The 22,066-nt window shown below is 35.3% G+C and overlaps 1 protein-coding gene across 3 annotated transcripts in view; it reads left to right on the top strand.

Moving 5' to 3' along the window:
• Positions 1-22,066, top strand: part of TBC1D5 (TBC1 domain family member 5) — a 375,466-nt gene that overhangs the window by 115,224 nt on the left and 238,176 nt on the right. For all 3 annotated transcript variants that reach the window (XM_084903302.1, XM_084903300.1, XM_084903301.1), the window contains exon 4: positions 21,797-21,928. In XM_084903302.1, the coding sequence (XP_084759428.1) occupies positions 21,832-21,928 (97 nt within the window). In that variant the 5' untranslated portion in view covers positions 21,797-21,831. The remainder of the gene's footprint in view (positions 1-21,796; positions 21,929-22,066) is intronic.

The following is a 22,066-nucleotide window of genomic DNA, read 5'->3' as shown; positions in this document are numbered from 1 at the left end:
CCTAAGAATGTAATTACAAGACCAAAAAATGTGTATATATCTATACTAATAAAAGGGTAATATGCAAATTGGTCAGGATGTCCTCACAGTAATGACTAAACAGCAGGCTGCATGGGGCGACAAGGTCAGCAGGGGGTTAGTGAGGGACAACTAAATGACAGAACAGCAGGCTGCGTGGGGTGACCAGGCCGGCAGGGGATTAGTGGGGGATGACCAAACGACTGAACAGCAGGCTGCGTGGGGCAACCAGGCCAGCAGGGAGGGGCAGTGAAGGGTAACCAGGTCGACACAGGGTGACAGTGAGGGGCAACCAAGCCAGTAGCGCAGGGCAGTTTGGGGCAACCAGGCTGGCGGGGGGAGGGGGGGGGAGCATTTAGGGACGATCAGGCAGGCAGGCAGGTGAGCATTTAGGAGCCAGCAGTCCCAGATTGGAAAGGGTGCAGGCGGGGCAGAGGGGACCCCTCTACCCAGTGCACAAATTTTGTGCACGGGGCCTCTAGTATATAAATAATTTTGATAGTTATGCCAAATCACCTTCCATGTCCCAATTATACCAGTTTATACCGTATTTTCCGGCGTATAAGACAACCCCCTAATTTTACAGTTAAAACATAGGTTTAGGCCTATATTCGCTATATAAGACTACCCCCCACTTCCGAGGCAATACCAGTTCTTTTTTTAATAGACCGCCTCTCTGACTCTGGCCAATCTGAGCAGGCTTTCTACTAGAACACAGTGTCGTCTTATACGCTGGAAAATACGGTACCCCCCCCCCCCCCCCCTTTAACAGATATGTTACTACAAAATGTGGTTTTTGAAGATGCAGTAGTGTTACATAACAGCATTATATTTTTGAAGAAAACAGATTTATGTTTTGGTAAAAAAAACAACACAAAAACACACACACAAAAAACACCACACACAAAACTTAAACAAGTGTCTTTCAACAAGTAGCATATAAAGACTACTTCAGAGTTTCTTACATTGATGTTTTAGAAACCTCTTAATGCATAAATTGAAGATAGAATTGAAGATTGTCTGTACTAATCTGAAATAATTCTGCCTTTAGTGATTCATTAAAAAGTAATTTTGCATATCTAGAAAAACATATCTTTGAAATAGTTTTCGTTTACTGTCAGTGAGTACTTGGACAATCTTTAAATGTGGGGTTTATTTGAGATACTACATATGTAGTTGTTTAAAAAATTAAGACTTTTTTTGGTAACTACCATAATGTTTTTAATTAAAACTCTCTTTAGGTTTTTCACTTATGTAATATTTTTTCATTGGTTTATCTTGTGTTAATTATTTCAAAATCTAAAATGAAGCAGTAATTAGACATAGACATTGGGTTTTGGTGTCTTAAAATACATTCTATATTCTCCTCATCCTCCTAAACCCCCCCCCCCCCTTTTTTTTTTTTTTAACAGTCTCTTAACTTAAAACTACTAAACAGATTTTTATTTTAATCTTTGGAACAAAAATTGTTCTCTTGGGCTGATACCAGTACTTTCTATGCCAAGATACAGACCGCAGTCTATTTTTATAGGCCAAGATACAAACCTCTGAAAACCAGAGTTTATAATGGAAACATTGACAGGCCCTTCGCTTTCACAGCACACATGGCACTGCTGAAATCATAAGGTATAAAGCTCAAGATTTCACATTCGGGGTGAACATTGAATTTTCAGCAATTGTATTGTCAAATGCCTTTCAATTGGGATTTAATAAGTGTCATGTGCAAATGGAGCTATGGTAGGGGCCTAAAAGCACATTGTATAGGTCTGATTTCTGCCCTCTGAATGCTGATGCCTACGTACACTGAGAAGTGTTTAAATAGATCTATTGGGAGATGGCCTTGTGAATGGTTTTGCTAGGAGGGAAATATGTGAACTTCTTATCACTTGATTTTATTTGCATGTAGGTCACTGTGCTTGTGTTCTGGGTATTATTACATAGCAGGTGATATTAAGTAATTACATTTTCATTTTAATATCACTGAAGAAAACTTAAGCCTTATATTGTTTCACAGTCAAGCAAGTTTGAAATTTATCATTTTATCTTCTCTGTGAGGGATCCTACCAGTTAAAAAAGTAGAAATAGCCTTCTTCAAAGACCAATATTTGATTACTCAGTTTTATTTGATTAAAGAAAAATAAAACAACCTTGAATCACTAAGCTTTGTTTTAGTTAGATTTTTAGTTTCAAAGGGTCCTTCAAACAATTAATGATTGCCATCAGATAACACCGAGTGAATGACCTTATAGTATATTACTTTAGAAGGAAACATGTCAGATGACAATGTAAGAAAATAGTTAAAATGGTTTGAGATATATACTTTATATTTGAATGTTCATAAGGTTTGGATTTTTTCACTTGTAACACCAACATTTTTTACTTTTCCTTTCTGCCTTTTCTTTATCTTGTTAAGTGCTGGAGAGAAGTAGAGGTGTTATGTCAGATATGCTATCTCAGAAGCATTGTGAAGTGTTAGAGAAAACCAGTATCTTGTGGGAAGATAATGAAGTGATAGTTTGTTGCTACAGATTTTGCAAGTACATTCTGCCAGAAGGAATAGGTAAAAGGAAGATGCTAATTTGAATCTGAATCAGATTTTCTGTTTCAGTTTAAATTTTCCTTATCCATTGACCTATATCCATATATATTTAATAAGATGTGGGTAGAAGATATGCATGCCATCCTACGAAGTATCTTTTACTTATCAGACTGGTTTTCCATTAATGAAGAGAATATGGACAGTTGAAGGTTTTTATATCTTTGATTAATTTCCCCCTATGTGTTAGGAATAATGGTTTTGTATTCTGAAAGATGGAAAATCTCTAAATGGAAGCTATTCCTTGCAGTTGTACTAATTCTGAACTAGGGAGTCCTCATTTTCATCTTTTGCTTTCTTGGTCAATTTCTATAGGGAGAAAAGTATGTGTATATGAACTCTCCCATCAACTTCCCCTTGCCATTGCTGTCAAAAACCTCTCCAGGAACTTTCAGGAAATAGTGTTGATCTTGGTTATATAGATAAAGGATAGAATCCCCTCATGTTTTAGAAATGCCTTTTTTATGATGTATTTCACTATAAATAAAATTAAGGTGTGTATTTATAGGTATGTGTGCGCATGCGCGTGTGTATACACACACACACACACACACACACACACACACACAAATGGATGGGGAGAGTGTGCAGACACTGAGTTCTTAAATTTATCAATTGGTCTGATTTATAAATTATTTCAGAAACAAAGGAATAATAACATAAGCATAATACTACATGAAACCAAAATCCAGAAAAATTGTTAGAGCTTACTGAACTTTGACTTTTCTAATTCTCATCCATAGACTTATTGACATATCAGACCATTCACAAAGTCTGTTTTATACTGACTCTCTGAGTAAATTTATCTGATCTGGTCTTACCGCTAGCAGTATCTGACTAAAATATTTATTAGAAAAGGTAATATTTTTAATCAATGAAAGAAGAGACTTGGAATTTGCTTTGCCTGTGCCTTATAAAGCAGAGATTGTATGAATTAGTTTGGTACCCAGGTTTTTCTTTATGGTTTCATTCACATGTTCATCATTCCTTTTCATTCTCTCTTATTAGAACTTAATATGCCAGACAATGTGCTAGGAGCTCCTGACCTCCATCTGTCATCATTTGTTCTGAAAGAGCCAAAGGTTTTGAATTAAGTTAATGAAATTGATATTTTTAAAATTTGGGTACAAGGTTGGATATTTCTGCTTTTTAAAAATATATTGGCTTTAATAGGTCAAATAAGCTAGCATTCTGTCTTAAATATTTTCTTTTAACTGTAGGGAAAAAAGTGTTAGAGATTGTTGGAATATAGAAAAGGAATTGACTTTTGAATTAAAAAAAACAAACCAAACACCTAAGAATGTTTTAAAACTAAGGTAAATAATTGGGGGAAATTTTTGTCTTAGTTTTCAAGAAAATATAAGTATTCCAGGTAAAAGATTTGGTTGATGGGTGATATTTTATGCCTAATTTTGAATATACAAGAATATCTTGGGGAACTAGAAAATGGAGAAGCCATGGGAGAAAGGGTTAATTCCCATGCTTATAAAAATTATATTTTCTTTTTGTTACTTAAATCTAAATTGTGATCACCCCCTCTAAAGAGAGAGAAATGAACTCTAGTTACTTTTCCTGATGAGTTTACTTGTAACCATCAACACTCCCCACCCAGGTGGTTGGTATTTTTCATCTAAGTGTATATTTGTACACTTGTTCATTATTGAATTATATGTTTTTTAGGTCGGATCAATTTTTACTTGTTTTTAAAGCAAACCAGATTTGTTAAAAATGAAAATGTACAATTAACCTTTCATTTGAATCACCTTCATTTAGGAGATATTGTTGCATCACTTTTCTTTCTATAAATATTAATGTGTCTTTTGTATGCCAAGCACTATGCTAGGCCTTGCCCTCAGAATTCATGGGGTGGCAGTAAACCTTTAAAATATATGCTTGTATGTAAACACACATAGTCTCTCTGTCACTCAATTTCTCCCCCACCCCTTCTTCTTACCCGATTGCATTAAGTACAATGATGGAAAGATAGTAGCTTCAGGATGCATGCAACAGGAGAACTAACCTAATTTAGGAGAGGAGGGGAGTGTCAAGGAAGACCTCACTAAAGAAGTGAAAATTCAGTTTTGTTCTCCAGGCAAAAAAAGACAGATGTTGCAGGCTGAGGGCAAAGCCTGTATTAAAGCTCTGAGGCTGGAGTGAACTGATGGTTGGGGAGTTTATATAGATAGTGTGGTTGGAGTCCAAAGGGCCCAGAGACAAAGGTGAGAAAAGGAGCCAGACAGTGGGTCAGTGGCCACTTAAGACATTGTAGATTTACTGGAAATTTTAACTCTCAAGTGGTAGCTTTCTGAAATGTTTTAAATAGGGAGAGTGATATGATTAGATTTATTTTTTTAAAGATCACTCACTGTAAGGATTTTGATTGAGGGGAATATGAGAGGAATGCTGGGAGATCTTGTTGGGAGTTTTTAGCAGTGATCCATGAAGTATTTCATTTCTGGATTACAGTTATAAAACCAATTTCTTATTCATGGATACCTGCATTGTTTATAGTATTTGACTATTACAGCCAACCTCTTTCTGCATAAATTTGGCTAGAAGATAGTTTGATAGGATAAATTCCTAGCAGTAGTATTGCAGAATCAAATAGTATATTTGAATTTCTAATTTTGATAGTTATTGCCAGATTTCTTTTTAAAAATTTTATACTTACATAATCAAGTTAATATCAAAATTAGTATTTCTCCACTAGCTATTACTCACTTTTTTTTGTTTTGCAAATTTGAAGATTGATAAATTACTTCTAATTGTTTTAGTTGATATTTTTTTAATTATGAGTGAGGTTGCATATGATATTATACACACATGTATATAAACAATAACATTTCATTTTTCGGTAAGCTGTATTTCTCTTATTTGTTCACTTAACTCTTTCAGTTTTCTTTGTCTCATGTGCTTTTCAAAAAAAAGGGACTGATAATTTTCTTACCCACTAGATTATAGGGTTGATCAAATAAGGTAGTATTAATCTGTGTTTTTCTGCCTCTTTTTCATTGTTATTCCCTTAAAAGCTTTTTTTTTTCTTTTTTTACCGTAGTCATTTCCCTTCCCCATGAAATTTAAATATAACACATATACAGAGATATACCATGTATCTATTTATGTACTGTGTCCGCCTGGAGGGCCTTGCACCCTTGTAATATGTAAGATTCCCTACTCCAACCCCAATAATAATTTTTCTTCCCTCAAGAACAATGGCACTTCTTTGAGAATGCATGGTACATGTGAAAGTCTTCGTAAATTTCAAAGTACTATTTAAATGTAAAGTTCATTGTTAATAATTTGCATTTCATATGATATTACATGTCTATTTTTGCAGCTGCCTTTTTCTCATTGCAGAATTCACTTTTGCAAATATAGGGATTTACTGTTTTGTTGTTCATTTTGCTGCATTTGGAACAATCTTTCTTGAGTTGACCTCTGATCAGCTGCCTCTGCACATCTGTGCCTGTCAAAATGTCACTCTTTTTTCAAAGCCTGTCCTAGACGTTTCCTTTTCTCATGAAGTCTTGCTAGTCCCCCATAATTGTCCCTTGACCTCTTAGAGTTAAAGCTGTATTATCCTTTGCTGTGACATTCTGTCTTTCAGTATGGGGTCTGTGTATTTTCCACGTTCCACCTCCTGACAGACTGTAAGTGTCAAGGTAGCAAGGATGTAGCCCTCCTCATTCTTTGTTCCCTGGTGATTCTTTCCCAGGGCCATTGTACATGATAGGCTGGCTCACATGGATTTCTAAAGAAGTCTGAGCTCATGTTCCAGTCACTTAGTGTGTGACCTCGGGATGAGAACCTTGGCCTACTGGCCTCAAAAATCCTCTTGTATACCTGTAAAATAGGGATAATGATGATGCTTTACTGATAAGATTGCAGAGGACATTGAATGTGATCATAACCTAAAGCACAGTGCCTGGCATTTAGTAAGCACTCAGTAAAGCATTAGTAATCATCAATCTTGCAAACATTTCTTAAGTGCAGAGGAAGACATTGAACAAATTATAATAATAATTTATCCTTCTGGTTCAGGATCATAATGTATTGTTCATAGTATCATATTTACAAAGGGAAAATTTGGCTTTTTTTAAATCATTTTTTTTTCAAAATGCATTCTGCAATATAAATAACAGTATGGATTCCATTTCAGTATATGAACGATGATTAATATAAAGTGTACTTTTGATATTTTAGTACTGTATTAAAATTATGTACCCATGATTTGTTTTGTTAAAATCCTATAATTATTAAGCAAAGACCGCCCAGTTGAAAATTGAGCAAAAGATATGTATAGGTACCTCTCAGTTTTCTTACATGGATACATCGAAGAGGTTTTGGTGTTAAAAACATGTAGTTAGAAGTTATATGCACACAAGCCTCTTTGGGGTGAAGGTGGAACCATTACAATCAACATGGATATCAAAGATTCTAAGAGAAACTCTCAAGTCATATCATTTTTCAGTGAAACTCAAATTCATTATTTTATAGTAAGTTTTAATATTTTAAATGATTTTCATTTTCTGTTGTTATATAATATATATATATATATATATATATATATATATATATATATATATGTCATCAAGTTGGGAAATTGGAGTTTTTCTTTTCTCTATTAATAATGATGATCTTCTATTATACTTGAAATATTTTCACATTCATACTGAAGCTTTTGGTTCTTAATGCCTAAATGTATAGAAGCTTCTACTTCATGAGCAAATAAACTAGTCATTTTATATGTCACTAATCAATTAAATCATCAGTTTTCATATGGAATATAACAGTCTTTACGTATTATTGATTTTTTAAAATTTAAGGTCACAGCTTATCATAATTTAGATTCTTAGCAGTATGCATATTAACTATTTACAACATGAGAATGAAAATGTTATATATTTGAATAAGAATAGTTGCAAAAAATTAACAAAGTTTAATTTTTTTGGCTCTTCCCCCCCACCCCCTCTCAAAATAAATCTGTGTTTTTCAGGGCTAAAGATAATCTCAACATAAAAATTGTGATTTACTCTGTTTCTCCTTAACAGAGTCCTCAGTGGCTCTTGGATTTTGCCAGAATGTTTCATTTTTCTGCCATTTGATTTTCATTAAGAAGTTCCAGCTCCTTTTCTTAGGGTTCTTGAAAAACAAATTATTGTGGGGCTGGGTTAGTACATTTTGGTCTTTCCAATTAGCAATCAGATACCAGCTCTGGAAAACAACTCTTTCCTCTTTTGGGTGTATTCTTTTGGGATCTCATCCTTTTCCAGTTTTGATCTCATGTAATTGACCCAGGAGCTTGAACAGTGGACATATGACATATTTTTTCATAGACATTTTTACTTATCTACCAGTAGTGTTGTGAAATAAAATATACGCCTTTAAATTTGGACTTTAGATAAATGATGAATATTTTTTAGTATAAGTATATTCCAAATATTACTTTTGTTGTTTTTCTGAAATTCAAATTTAACTGGGCATCACTATTGTTATTTTATTTTATATCAATTAGTTGATTATTTCAATTAATTATTAATTCTCAGTCTGGCAACTCATTTCCTGGGCTTTTTCCTCACTAAACTTTGAGCCCCTTAAGTGAAGGGGGTGACTGTACCCTAATTCATCTATATCTAATTTTCCAGTCTCCTTAATAATCTGGTGATTTTTATTGATTGAAAGAATGAGCTCAATAATTATCTATAACGTTTTTTATCTGCATATGTGTAAAACAACTTTGTTCTGCTGAATTTGCCCTTTTATATGAATTAAATTCATTGAAAAAAAATCATGTTTCAATGAGTAGTTGCAGTTCTCAACCTTTTATTTCCCTTTCTCTTCCCTTCGTCATCTTCCGCTTCTCTTTCCAGCTCTTAACTATAATTAGCTAGCATTAACAGCAAATGTTTGCTTTAGTTAAATTATTCAGAACATTTATTTTACTTGTCAAAGGTTAGATCAGGTTGTTGTTTGAACTGGTAATTAAATGCAGCCTAATATGCTCTCGTATTTATATGCACTATAAGTCTGGTTCCTCATCATTCTGTATAATTTTACGATGTTCAAGGCTGACATTTCAAAAAGGTTTTTGATTTTGTGGAAAAGAAAACATTCAGGGTAATCTAGTTTGTTATCTGATGTGAGTGTCCAAAATTATGGTTAAAAGCAAATACTACATTTCAATGTTGTTGTAACATGAAGTATCATGGTGGTAAATTTCACGAAGTAGTTTAAAGAATTAAGGTCACTGCTTACTGAATTTGATAGGAGGATCAATGCTATACCACTTAACCCATAGTAGGTATGTATTTAAGTGAGTTTCTTAGGTCATATTATACTGTGTTGAAGATAGTTCAGACTCACAAACAAAGGTGGTATTTGTTAAACCTTTTAATTTGTATGCTTGTGTATAGGAACCAAGTATAACTCAATTCTCATATCTGAGAATTACACTATATTGTTTCTTTTGAGTTTTATTGATTCATTGAATAACTGATTTTTGTAAGTTCTTATATGCTAGTATCTTGGAGTATAGATAAGTAAAACACATCCTATATTATTAGTAAGAGTGGAGGTTAATGGAAAACCAACCATTATACTAAATAATGGTTAATGTTGCTGTGGAATTAAACATGAGATAAAAGTGCATCTGAATCAAATTGGATGAAGAAATGTTGAGAGAAGGTGACTTTTGAGCTGAATCTTAAGAACAAGTATCAGTTGATTAGGCAAAGAAGGCTAGGAAAGCAGTGCCAGGCAGAGAAGACACATATATGGAAGTTCTGAGGTAATGAGTTTGGTATAACTGAAGAAAGATTAAACATGGGAGAAGCTGCAGATATTCCTTCATCTTTACTTAAAGTATTCAGTGGCTTCTGTTGTCCCTAGGAAATAGCTCAGGATCTTAAGTGTGCTTTATAAGCCATGCCTTATGTAGCCTTTGTCTACTTCCTGAGCCCAATGATCAACTAAGCTGAGCCCAGCTCCTGGCAACTTTGAATGGAATGTGCATGAGCCATCTGCCCTCTGAGCCCATGCACATGATGCTTCCTCTGCCCAGGTGGCCCTCCCTCCCTCTTCTAGTCCATTCTTACTATTTACAGTCTGCACCACCTTTTAGTTATCAATATGAATTAAAAGGAGGTAGTTGGTCAGACATCTGCTGTCTTATGAAAATTTTAAATATTGATGATTACTGTCAGTAAACTATAACAATGAATCTTTGTTCCACTGCTGTTTTTAGTATGTATTCCCACAGATGATTTTATTTAATCCTCACGTTAGTCATGAGATAGGTATTATATGAAATTAACAAATAGATAAAATTTGTCTTTAATTACAAAATGCCATCCTTTATTTGGAATTTAATTTCTTCCGAAGAGACAGTAGATAATTGAAATAAAAGTAAAAACATCTTTCAAAACAGTAGACATAGAGTTGGTTATATAGCATACCTTCTTTGTGTTTGTGTATTTTTAATAAAATTGACTTAAAAGATTAGCTGCAAGATATCACCTACTTGATGTCAAATATAAACCAGATGTTACACTAAAATACTTTCAGTCTCTACTTTTATCTTTGAAATTCCATTCCTTTTTTTTTTTTTTTTTTTTGGAGGATACTATATACGGGGCTACTTAGAAATTTTAATGGTTAACCTTTTTTTCATGAACTTTATTAATTTGATTAATTTCAGTCATTGGTTTATGACATGTTCTCATCATTGGCCTGCAAATGGTCCTTTTATTACTTATTTATGGGTGGTTAACTTTATAAAGGTTGCATATTGCTTACAAATTAATATGTTACTAGTTTCTCTGAAATTTATCAAAATCTAAACATTTACTTGCACTTTGAAATGCAAGGGCTTATGACAGTCTCACCCACTGTACTAGTGCGCTTAAGAGAGAATCTCTAGTTCCAGCCCTGAAGAAGTGGGTTATTTTTTTTTTTCCAGTAAGGATATGGGCTTGATTCACAGAGCACAGATCACAGGTGAGGTGCACATATTTCTTGCTGTCTTTGGTCTTACCTGGTTTCATTGGGAAAGCGGAGGATCTCTAGCCAAAGGGCAAGATTAGATATAATGGCTTCCCCTGTTATCGATGTGGTGAGTGAAGATGACAGAAGTCAGGAGTGTGGATGGGGGTGGGTGGATGGGGGTGTCCAAGAGCCTGTTGGCCCACAGGGAATTGCGCTCTCTTTCCCCATCCTGCATTCCTAAGCATATACTGAGCAGCAGCCCAGACCAGGTGTTTGTTCAGCTGCCACAGGCCCTCCCAGGAGAGGGCCCTGGGTGTGCCGCTGTTACGGAGAGGAACCTGTCCTTGCTTCTTTAGAGCAACTATTAGAAGATCTTAATTACCTGATTTCCAGTCTGTTTTATGGGATCTGTCTTATCAAATATCTTTAATTGTAATCCCTTTAACATTTATTTTATGCTAATATACATCCCTAGCATGTACCTAGGAATTCTTGAAAAACTGATTTAAGTTAATAATCTAATTTGAATTCAATTAACTTTTCTCTCATTGTACTTTATTGGACTCTTTCAAATTGTTATCAGGAAGACCTCAATGAAAGAATTAGGATATGGAAGATATAGGGGATGCATAAAATAGATACAGCCTTTGAATTCACAGAACTGCTAAAAGGAGGTGATATAAATATGTAATATGTGGTAGTATGTTAGGTGATGATAAATGTTATAAAAAAAAAAAAGTAAGACTGGGTAATAGGATGAAGAGTAAGAGAGGGTATTTGCTGAGTGAGGTCCTTTGGTCATGGGCAACCTCACAAATAAGGTGACGTTTGAGCTTGGACTTAAAGGCAGTGGAAGAGTGAGCCCTGTGGCATCTGAGGGAAGTGCTTTGGAACCCAGAAAAGTAAAAGGCCCCCTGTGGGAGAACTTGCTGGTCACATTTGAGGAGCAATAAAGGGCTTGAGTGGCATGGGGGAAAGTTGTAGGATAAAAGATCAAAGCAGTAGCTGTGGCAAGATCATGTAGAGTTTTATGAAGATTTTGTATTTTATTCTGAGTGAAATGAGGAGCCACTGGAAAGTTTTGAGCAGCAGTGAGATACGATCTGAGTTCAATTTAAAATGGATCACTCAGGCTGCTGTGAGTAAATGGAGGGTAGAAGGCTAGGTTGAAAACAGGAAGACCTAAGTTGTCCATGCCAGGGTTGGCAGTGACCTGCATCAGGGTGACTGTGGTGTACAATGGTGTAATTCTTGATTTTATTTTGAAGGTAGGCTTGGCAAGATTTGCTGCTGGATTAGATATGCTCCAGGAAAAGCTTTTTGCACTGACCTGATTTTGAGGAGATATCTGAATGATATTAATTGGCAGAGTATTCTCAGCAAAGGATATGGGATGTGCATAAACCTAGAATGGCAACAAGCTCTCCTTTTTTAGATAGAGGAAGGAATGGAAGGGGGGGAGAAGGAAAGAGAGAAACATTGATCAGTTGTCTCATCTCAATTAGGCTTTGAACCTGCAAGCTGGGTATGTGCCCTGATCAGGAATTGAACCTACCACCTTTTGGTGTATATGATGACACTCTGAGCAACTGAGCCATACCAACTAGGGTGATAAGCTGTGTTCTTGTGTAAAGCTTACTTGATATTTTCTTTTCCCACTAAACATGCATTTATTCTCAGATAGTGATTTGAAAAGGAACATATACCTTGCAACTATAAAGGGTCTATTAAGATTATAATCCCAGATTTTGATAAAGATTGCCTGGGGAAAAATAAATGAGAGTGCTTTGCATTACATTATATTGATAGTTAACATAACAATAAAAGCTTTATCCTATAAATCCCAGTTTAATTTATCTCAGGACATTTATTAAGTCATTGTTATGTCATCTGAGGTGATTTTGCCGCTAATAATTGTGTGACCTTAACTTCTCTAGTTTCATTACCATTAAAGCAGGTAACAGCACCTACCATGTAGAGTTGTGCTGTTTAAATGCATTTATATGTAAAAGTACTTACACAGTGCCTACTTCTTTTAAAATGCTATGTTTTTGCTGTTACTATCAAATTAAAAGTACTATCTTTAAAATACATACATACATACATACATACATATACACACACTCATTGATTTCAGTTTTAAAAAAAAATATATTTTATTGATTTTTTACAGAGAGGAAGAGAGTGGGATAGAGAGTTAGAAACAACAATGAGAGAGAATCATCGATCAGCTGCCTCTTGCACACCCCCCACTGGGGACATGCCCGCAACCAAGGTACATGCCCTTGACCGGAATCAAACCCGGGACCCTTCAGTCTGCAGGCTGACCCTCTATCCACTGAGCCAAACCAGTTTTGGCAACACTCATTGATTTCAGAGAGGGAGAGAAAGATAGAATATCAATGATGAGAGGGAATAATTGATTGCCTGCTTCCTGCATGCTTCACATTGTGGTTCGAGCCAGTAACCCCAGCAAATTTAGAGAGTTAATGCAAGAGAGTTACATTGGCCTTTAAATAAGTTAATTAAGTATGAAATGCATTTATATGTAAAAGTGCATGGAACTATGACCTCCTGGTTCATAACTCAATGCTCAACCACTGAGCCACGCTGGTTGGGCTGAAAGTGCTATCTTTAATAAAATGTCTTTGTGTTTTCTAGCCCTGATATCCAAGGGATAAATGTCATATTCACATGGGCTTTTAGAAGGATCTCCCCACTTTATGTCCTATGCTTCTGAAAACACCTCAGGCCTCCCTGGGTTTACACCAAAGGGAAGATTTTTGACAAAATGTTTGATTTGATTGATAATTATACAAAAAGTGGCCATTTGTTTATTTTCCTTATTCTTAGTGGCATCTTCATTAATATAAATGGCCAAGTTATAATTATTGTTTCTCTTTTCAAATATTGCTCATTCTTGAATTCCTAACTGCTTATTATAGTTATTTTGAGTTTATGAAAACCTAACTGCGTAGTTTAATAGCTGGAGGTGGTATCTACACTGAGTGGCCAGGTTAGTATGATCTCTGAACGCATAATAATCTGGCCACTCAGTGTACTTATGTATAAGGGAAAGCTTGCATATCTTGATAGGTCGAGGGATCAGGAGATAGTGGCCCCGAGCCTCTGGATAGTAAGTCATCTGCTTCTTTCTAACTACCCACAATGTAGTTCTTATACATGGAAAAACCTTATTTTAAAATCCCAACTCTGTGGTCAGTCTACACTGAGTGGCCAGATTATTATGCATTCAGAGATCATAATAATCTGGCTACTCAGTATATATAAAACAGGGATAGTACAATTTGTAAGAGTATTTTTGTAGCTGTATAATAAAAGGTTTAGTCCCTAGGCTGAGCTACTTAGTATTTGTTCATGAGAAATCTGAAACCATATGAGACTACACTGTGGAGAATTTCTGTTAGTCCACTTTAACACTTTATAATGCTCAATTTTCTCTTGTTTATATGGTCCTAATTGCCACTTTGTATGACTTTATAGCACTTGAATATTGAAAGGCCAAATATATTTTTATTTTATGATATAAAATATTTAAGCCCACCTGTAAATTTGTCATATATTATAATTTATATATTTCTGATTAGGTATATTGTTTATGAATCTAGCATTTTTATAGTAGATTGTTTACCTTAAACATCGTTTTCTGATAGCCTGGAAATTATAAGGACTAAATTTGTTCTAATATTCTTAAAATAATTATGCTTAGTATGTAGATCCTTATTGTAGTTCTATACTTCTTTAATAGACAACACTTGAGTAATACAATTGTGTGGTTGGTAAAAATGAATTACGGTTTCAGGATTTTACCAATGGGTGATATTTAATATTGAATGACATGTATGAAGACAAATGCTTTTATATATAATTTATTTGGCATTGTAAATGCATTTATCTTGTGAGAAACAGACCCCCTATTGTCAGATGAAGTATTCTGGAAAGGTTTGGAGTAAATAAATAATAAAACTACTTTGATATACAATTTAACCAATATTAAATATTAAGACTTTCAGATGATTGATTTTAATACTTAATTAACTTATTTAAAGTCCAATATAACCCTCTTGCATTAAAGATTGGCAGAGTTAAAAAAAAATAGAACTTAATTTTTTCTCCTTCTTTGTCTTCTTTCCCACTTTCCTCCATCCGCCATCTCTCTTCATTCTTTTTTTCCTTTCTCTCCCTACCTCTATTTCCTTTTCTTCCCTTCTCCTTTGCTTCCTCTTTTTCTTCCTTATAATTAAGACTTGAAAATCTAATAATTTCTACAATCAAATTTACCTCTAGGTACCAACATTTCTAAATAAAGAGTTTTGTCAATTCTATGATGCTCAATTATTCTGTCTCTTAATTGTGAAAATATAATTTCTATAAAAGTTTCTAGCTTTTAGAGCTAAGATGTCATATTTTAGGTTATATAGCCATCATGGTAAATGTATGCTACCTGTAACAGATACTTATTCATGCTATATCCTTTCTCCCTTTTATAATTGTGCTTTGAAAATGGTTCATTTAAGCTCTTTGATATGTTTTTTTATAAGAGGTATCTTTATGTAAAGTAATATTACTCTGTCATTTGTGTTAGACTTTAAGTTTACCATCAGTCAAGAATTTAAATGAATGAAGTATGCTTTATGAGCTCTGAATATGGATGTCTTTGGAAGAAACAATTCAGAATGCTAATTCTATGCCTGTGTATTAGAAACAGTGAAAGAATGAATGCAAGCTGAAATACATAGAACTTCCACTTTAGGAGGAATACATCCCCCCCCCCCCCCCCCCGAGGCTTTGATTATATGATACCATTTCAAAAGCGAAAATTTTATTAAACTAACCTGTTTTGTCTGTACAATGCTAATAATTTGAAATTTTCACTTAGACACTTGTATTGCTTCAGTTTTCATGAAAAATAATATTGTTTTGAAATTTTATTTAATGTATGTTAAAACTTTTCTGAGTTTTAGTGCTCTTACTCTTTCTTTAAATATTAACTATTTCATAAGACTTCCTTATTTTCAATCAGATTGCTTTTATCTTAAGATTTAATACTGTAGGAACCAAATTGGTGAAGCCAATACAACTGTCTTTAGGATTAGCCTTGGATTTTAAATGGCAGTTTTAGCCTCATGTGCCATTTCCTGTAACTAGGAGAGCAGTAAGACCATATTGCACAACCAGTTTTGAGTTCTTTTGAATTTTGATTTCATGTGAAGTAGGAACTGCTATTTATGAGAAATATATCAAAGAAAGTGATATCTCCTTTCTCAGCAATTACAAGGTATGTTGTCATGCTTTCTCAATTGGAAAAAATAAGGTTGCCTCTATTTATAAAATATTTTGAGGATCATTTTGTGTCAATTAGGGAAATTCTAGAGACATCTTGGTATTACTTAAGAAACTAAAATTCATCAATTACAAATTTGAGTAGCATTTACATTTTGGTCGTTATATATTTTTCTCTCTATTAATCTAGATTATCTGAAGACAAGATTAAAGCATATAAAGTATAGAAATCCAAGTTTATAATATAAATAAATATGAAATGTAATGATCTATTGTAAGTTTCAAAATGTTTATACCATTTTGACTTTTACAGGGATTATCTCAAAATTTTATACCAACAATTTTTTAATTTATTTTAATTTTTGTCAAATACTATCTTATTATCTGATATTTATAGGTTAAATTTTCTTTATAACAGCGATTAAAATAATTATAGATTCACTTGTTTAAAAATCCTTGATATTCTATTTTATAGTCAAATATTTTCATTTGGTATTGTCAAAACACAAATAGAAAATTCCTTCACATTGAAAAGCAACAAACAGTATTTTGTGATTTTATAAGATAACCACATTAGCAGCAACTAACACACTAAAATATTTTTTTTTATTCTAGAAAGCTAAAATGGCCCTTTATATTTAAAACAAAACAACAAGAAAACAAAGCAGCACCTGCTTAATAAGTTACTTTTAAACTAGATTATTATTTAAATCCATAATTAAAAGAAAAAACATTATCTATTTTTTCAATAGACTTCTTCATATTAACTCATTATTACTATTCAGCAGGTTGTCTTTATTTAATTATAAAAGCATTTCAGTGATTCTGTTTTAATCCATAGGCCTAGTAATTTAGAATCTAGTGGATGTCTAACTGAATAGAATTATTGTAGACTTGTGTGTTCGGTAAATTTTGTATTGTGGTTATTGGCTATTACCCCATAGACTTGTCAGTTTATAAAGAATTTTTATTCAAATTAAAAACAAGTGATTTCTTGAACTAATTTTCTCTAAAGATAAAAAAATTAAGAACCTATGAGCATCTTACAGGAATGTACAAACATCATTGTGTAGAGTATTTTATTTTAACTATAGAAAGATTTTTATATTCTTTCAAATATATACTTTGATATCAGTATTTGTCTATTTATCATAGAATATATAAAGTCCCCCTTTTTTGTATATTTTATGCGTGTGAAGTTTGTAATAATGAAAGAATACTATATTATAAAAATAAGAAATTAAGGATATAATGTGAAAACATGCTATAGGAGATTAAAGAAATGTTAAATCTGATAGTTAACATGGAATAAGCACTTTCAAGTGTTTATTTTTGCTTTCTAAGAGTATAATAATATATAGAGAATATGAATCTTACATTAAAATAGTCCATGGGCCAGATACAATTTTAAAATGTGTTTAATTTGTTTTATAAAGTTCTTTTTTCTTAGGATATTCATTACTTTCCAATCCTTACAAGTAAAGATATCTCACAGAAAATTCTGGATTTCTAGCTTATCTTGAAAAGATTGAATCGGAATAAAGGATGTTCCAATTATTCACAGACCCTATCTTCTTATACCCCCTTATTTTATAAATTGTCTATTTCATTGACTAATGGGAGCCAAATATAGTGTAGGAGTAAAGATTGTGAACTCCGGAGTTAAAGAGGATTGGTTCATATCTGGCTTCAACAGCTACTAATTGTGTGGCTGTAGACCTAACTCTCTTAAACTCAGTGTTCTCTTTGGTAAAATGAAAATGAAGATGAAGATAGTGTTGTTGGGAGGATGAAATGATGAGTATACGTGAAGCATGAAGAGTAGTGTTTTGTTATTGTTAAAAAAAAATTAAATATATATATATGTATATATATGTATGTATGTATGTATATATATATATATATATATATATATATATATATATATATTTTTTTTTTTTTTTTTCCACAGAGAGGAGGAAGGGAGAGAGATAGAGAGCTAGAAACGTCGATGAGAGAGAAACATCAACCAGCTGCCTCTTGCTCACCTTCTACCGGGGATGTGCCTGCAACCAATGTACATGCCCTTGACCAGAATTGAACCTGGGACCCTTCAGTCCACAGACTGACGCTCTACCACTGAGCCAAACCGTCTTTGGCATGAAGAGTAGTTTTTGTTGGCACATTATTTAGTATATGTTAGCTATTGTATCTAATAAAAGAGTAATATGCAAATTGACTGTTACATCAAGACACAAGATGGCCACCCTCATGTGGTCACAGATGGCTGCCCCATGTGGACACAAGATGGCCACCACAAGATGGCCACCAAAAAAAGGCCTGCAGGGGGGCAGTTGTGGTATTATCAGTGACCAGGCCAGCAGAGAAGGGCACTTGGGGGTGACCAGGCCGGCAGAGGAGGACAGTTGGGGGGGATAAGGCCTGCAGAGAAGGGCAGTTGCTGGGGACCAGGCCTGCAGGGAAGGGCAGTTGTGGGCGATCAGGACAGCAGGGAGAGCAATTAGGGGTGACTGGGCCAGCAGAGGAGGGCAGTTGGGAGAGACCAGGCCTGCAGGAAAGGGCATTTGGGAGGGACCAGGCCAACAGGGGAGGACAGTTGGGGGGGGACAAGGCCTGCAGGGGAGGACAGTTGGGGGAGGACCAGGCCTATAGGGGTGGGCAGTTGGGGGGGACCAGGCCTGTAGGGGAGGACAGTTGGGAAGGGGCCAGGACTGCAGAGGAGAGTAGTTTTGGGGGACTAGCCCTGCAGGGAAGGGCAGTTGGGGGGTGGGGGGCCCAGGCCTGCAGTGGGATCGGGCCTAAACGGACATCCCTCAAGGGGTCCCATATTGGAGAGGGTGCAGGCTGGGCTGAGAAACACCCACCCTCCCATGCACGAATTTCATGCACTGGGCCTCTAGTAATGAATAATGCTTTTAGCCTGACCCCCCTTACGCATTTGTGTTGGTGATCCTCACTTTCTAATAAACGACTTCAGCAAAATTTCTCAGATTCTGTTTTATAATATAAGTAGTCGTTTATATTTTGGTATTCTGTACTAGATTATATTCCCCAGATTCATTCTGTATAGTATTAAATATAGTATTAAATATAAAAAATGCAACTGAGTAAATTTGAAAATCAGTTTTATTCAATGATTCATGAGTTGGGCAGCATCCCATTGAGCAAATGGAGAGGAGCTCCAAGTTGGTGTACAAAATGTAAGGATTCTACAGGCAGAATGGGGAAAAGAGTAGATTGTTTCATATTTTATTAACCTACTTATGTGGATGGAAGGGGATCAACCTCACTAGTGCTGACCAGGTAATTCCAGGTTGATTGGTTAAAGGTTACATTCCTGGGGGAAGCCAAAACCGCAATTAGGTTAAATATTAAGTCTTGATTTGCTGATGTGGGGTTTAGTGACTCCATTCTGGGCCTACTGTTTCTTTTTAACAATAATAAGTATTCCATTAATGCTAATTGAATTGCATACAAGCAAATACTGACAACTATCTTATTTTTGGATGTAGGATTTACAGCTTTAGAAATCCTTACTAAATGTTAGAAGCAAAAGTTTTCTGCTTTCCACAGTATTGGTTTTACCTAATCCTCTCCTTCTGTTAGTATGGCTTGAAAGTTCAAAAATAACTTAATTTAAAAAGTCTTGTGTAGATGAGAATTATTATTGACATAAGAATTTAGGAGGGAGATGTTCAAAACTATAAAAAAGAAAATATAGGTGATTATTTATATAATCTTACCTTTGTAAGCATATTACTAGAGACAGAAACCCAAAAGGAGATATAGGTTATTTTGGGAACATAAAAATAAAAATAATTACTTATGTCATAAAAATGCTTCATAATTTGAAGACAAACATTGAGAAAAATATGTGTATCCTATGAAAAAGGTTTAATATCCTTAATACTTAAAGCTGGCTTACAAATCATGAAGCCAATTATAATAATAAAATCCATCTACACTGCAGTGAACAAATGTCAGAGAAAACATATGAAGTCTCAAGTAATCTCACTAGTTACCAAGCAAATGTAATACGAAATTTGATTGTTGCACTGATTCACAACCCCCCACCGCCCCCAAAAAGCAAACTACAAAAACACCACACGCGTGCACACACACAAAACATAGGAACTACCCATTCCCATTGTTATGTATTTTAAAAATAAGATCCACGGGAAATGAATTGTTGTGCACAAATATTTCTAGAGCAAAATTGGGCAAAAACTTACCACAAAATCTTATTTTTAAAATACATATGTTTTGGCTCAACAGTTACACTTATAAGAATTTATACTAAGACAATAATGATGAATATGATACAGAGATATTGCTAAAAGGTATTTATCATGAGGTTTATAATGTTGAATAACTGATAGTACTCTAATTGTTTACTAATAAGGTATTGGTAACTTTAAATTGTTATTGCTGTATAATGGATAGTAGGGATGCATTACAAATGATAATACAGATTTTTAATGGAAAGGAAAACATAATAATTCATATAATCAGTATGTTTAGCATGATCATATTAAAAGTATACATATATGTGTATATATATGTGTGTGTGTGTGTGTGTGTGTATATGTGTACACACACACTCACACTAGAGGCCTGGTGTACGGTGGGGTCCCTCTGGGTAGCCTGCGGGGATTGGGCTGAAACCCACAGACCAACGCAGCCTGTAGCAACTACCTGCCACTCCTGCTCATCCTGGCCCCACTGTGCCTGTTGCACATTTGCGCCCCCTGCCACAACAGTGCTCGCCAGCCATGAGCCCTGCATCTGGCGCCTTCCCAAGGGGAGTGTCCTGCGGAATTGGATCAAAGCCAGCTCTCCAACATCCCCTGAGGGGTCTCAGATTGCAAGAGGGCACAGGCCAGGCTGAGGGACCCCACTGGTGCATGATCAGGGCCAGGGAGGAACCACAGGAGGGTTCCAGGACATGTCCAGCCCCGTCTCCTCCAATCCCGATCTGGGCAAATCAGGGTCGGCTGACCAGGAAGGGACGTGGGATGTTGGCCAGCCCAGGGAGGGACCGCAGGAGGGCTCAAGGGCATGTCTGGCCCATCTTGCTCAGTCCCGATCAGCTGGACCCCAGCAAGGGCTAACCTACTGGTAAGAGCGTCTGACCCCTGGTGGTCAGTGCACATCATAGCAACTGGTTGATTGGTGGACTATCTGCCCCCTGGTGGTCAGTGCATGTCATCGCCTCTGGTCAACCAGTCAGCTGTCTGCCCCCTGGTGGTCAGTACATGTCATAGCAAGCAATTGAGTGGACTTAGTATTATCATTGGCATATTAAGCTTTGATTGGTTGAACAGTTGACCCGTCATTAGATGACTGGACACTTGGCATATTAAACTTTTATTATATAGGATACACATATGTGTGTGTGTGTGTGTGTGTGTGTGTGTGTGTGTGTGTGTGTGTTTTGTCCAGAAGAAAGGCAGGAAGGATATGTAAAATGAAACGCTAACAGAAGTACAATACAATTATGAATGATTTCAGTTTGCTATATTTTCTATATTTTGAAAATTTCTATTGTAAATATGTATTATTTTGCCAGTGAAACAAAAGAATGTTACAAATGTGGTGATAATTTAACTTACAGTTAACTTTTTGTGCAGTTCATTGACAATGTGATTAAGTATTGAGACAAAGGTTACCAATGAAGGTCAGATTTGGGGAGGAATTATTGACATGGAAATTTAGTGCCAGTTTTTCAACTCTTTGCATACACTGCCAAAGAGTGGTAACAATACCCGGAGCCCATAGAAAACTTGTTAATGTCTGTAATGCTCATTTAATCCATTTAGTCTTGTATTTATTCCCAGTCATAGCAGAGAGAAAACATATTAATCATTTTTCCCCCCTATATTTTTCATCTCCCAGGTAGTCACTTTTGCTGACACCCTCCAGTTTTCACAATGTATCATTCCTCGTCTGAAACTAGACATCCTCTGCAGCCGGAAGACCAAGAAGTGGGCATTGACCCCTTGTCTAGCTACTCAAACAGGACTGGAGGTAAGTTCTGTATACAGATACGTTCTGCGGTTACTGGGAACCTAGCAGAGGGCCTTCAGTTAGCTCTGCCCGCCTTATGTGTGTAATTCTGTGGAAGAAACCAAGCAGGGCAACTCTGCTGGAGCACTAACAGGAATG

Source organism: Pipistrellus hanaki (assembly GCF_964339955.1).
Source record: "Pipistrellus hanaki genome assembly, chromosome: 13".
Taxonomy (NCBI): Eukaryota; Metazoa; Chordata; class Mammalia; order Chiroptera; family Vespertilionidae; genus Pipistrellus; species Pipistrellus hanaki.
Note: the sequence above shows the minus strand (reverse complement) of the source record. Positions and strands in the feature narration are given on the sequence as shown.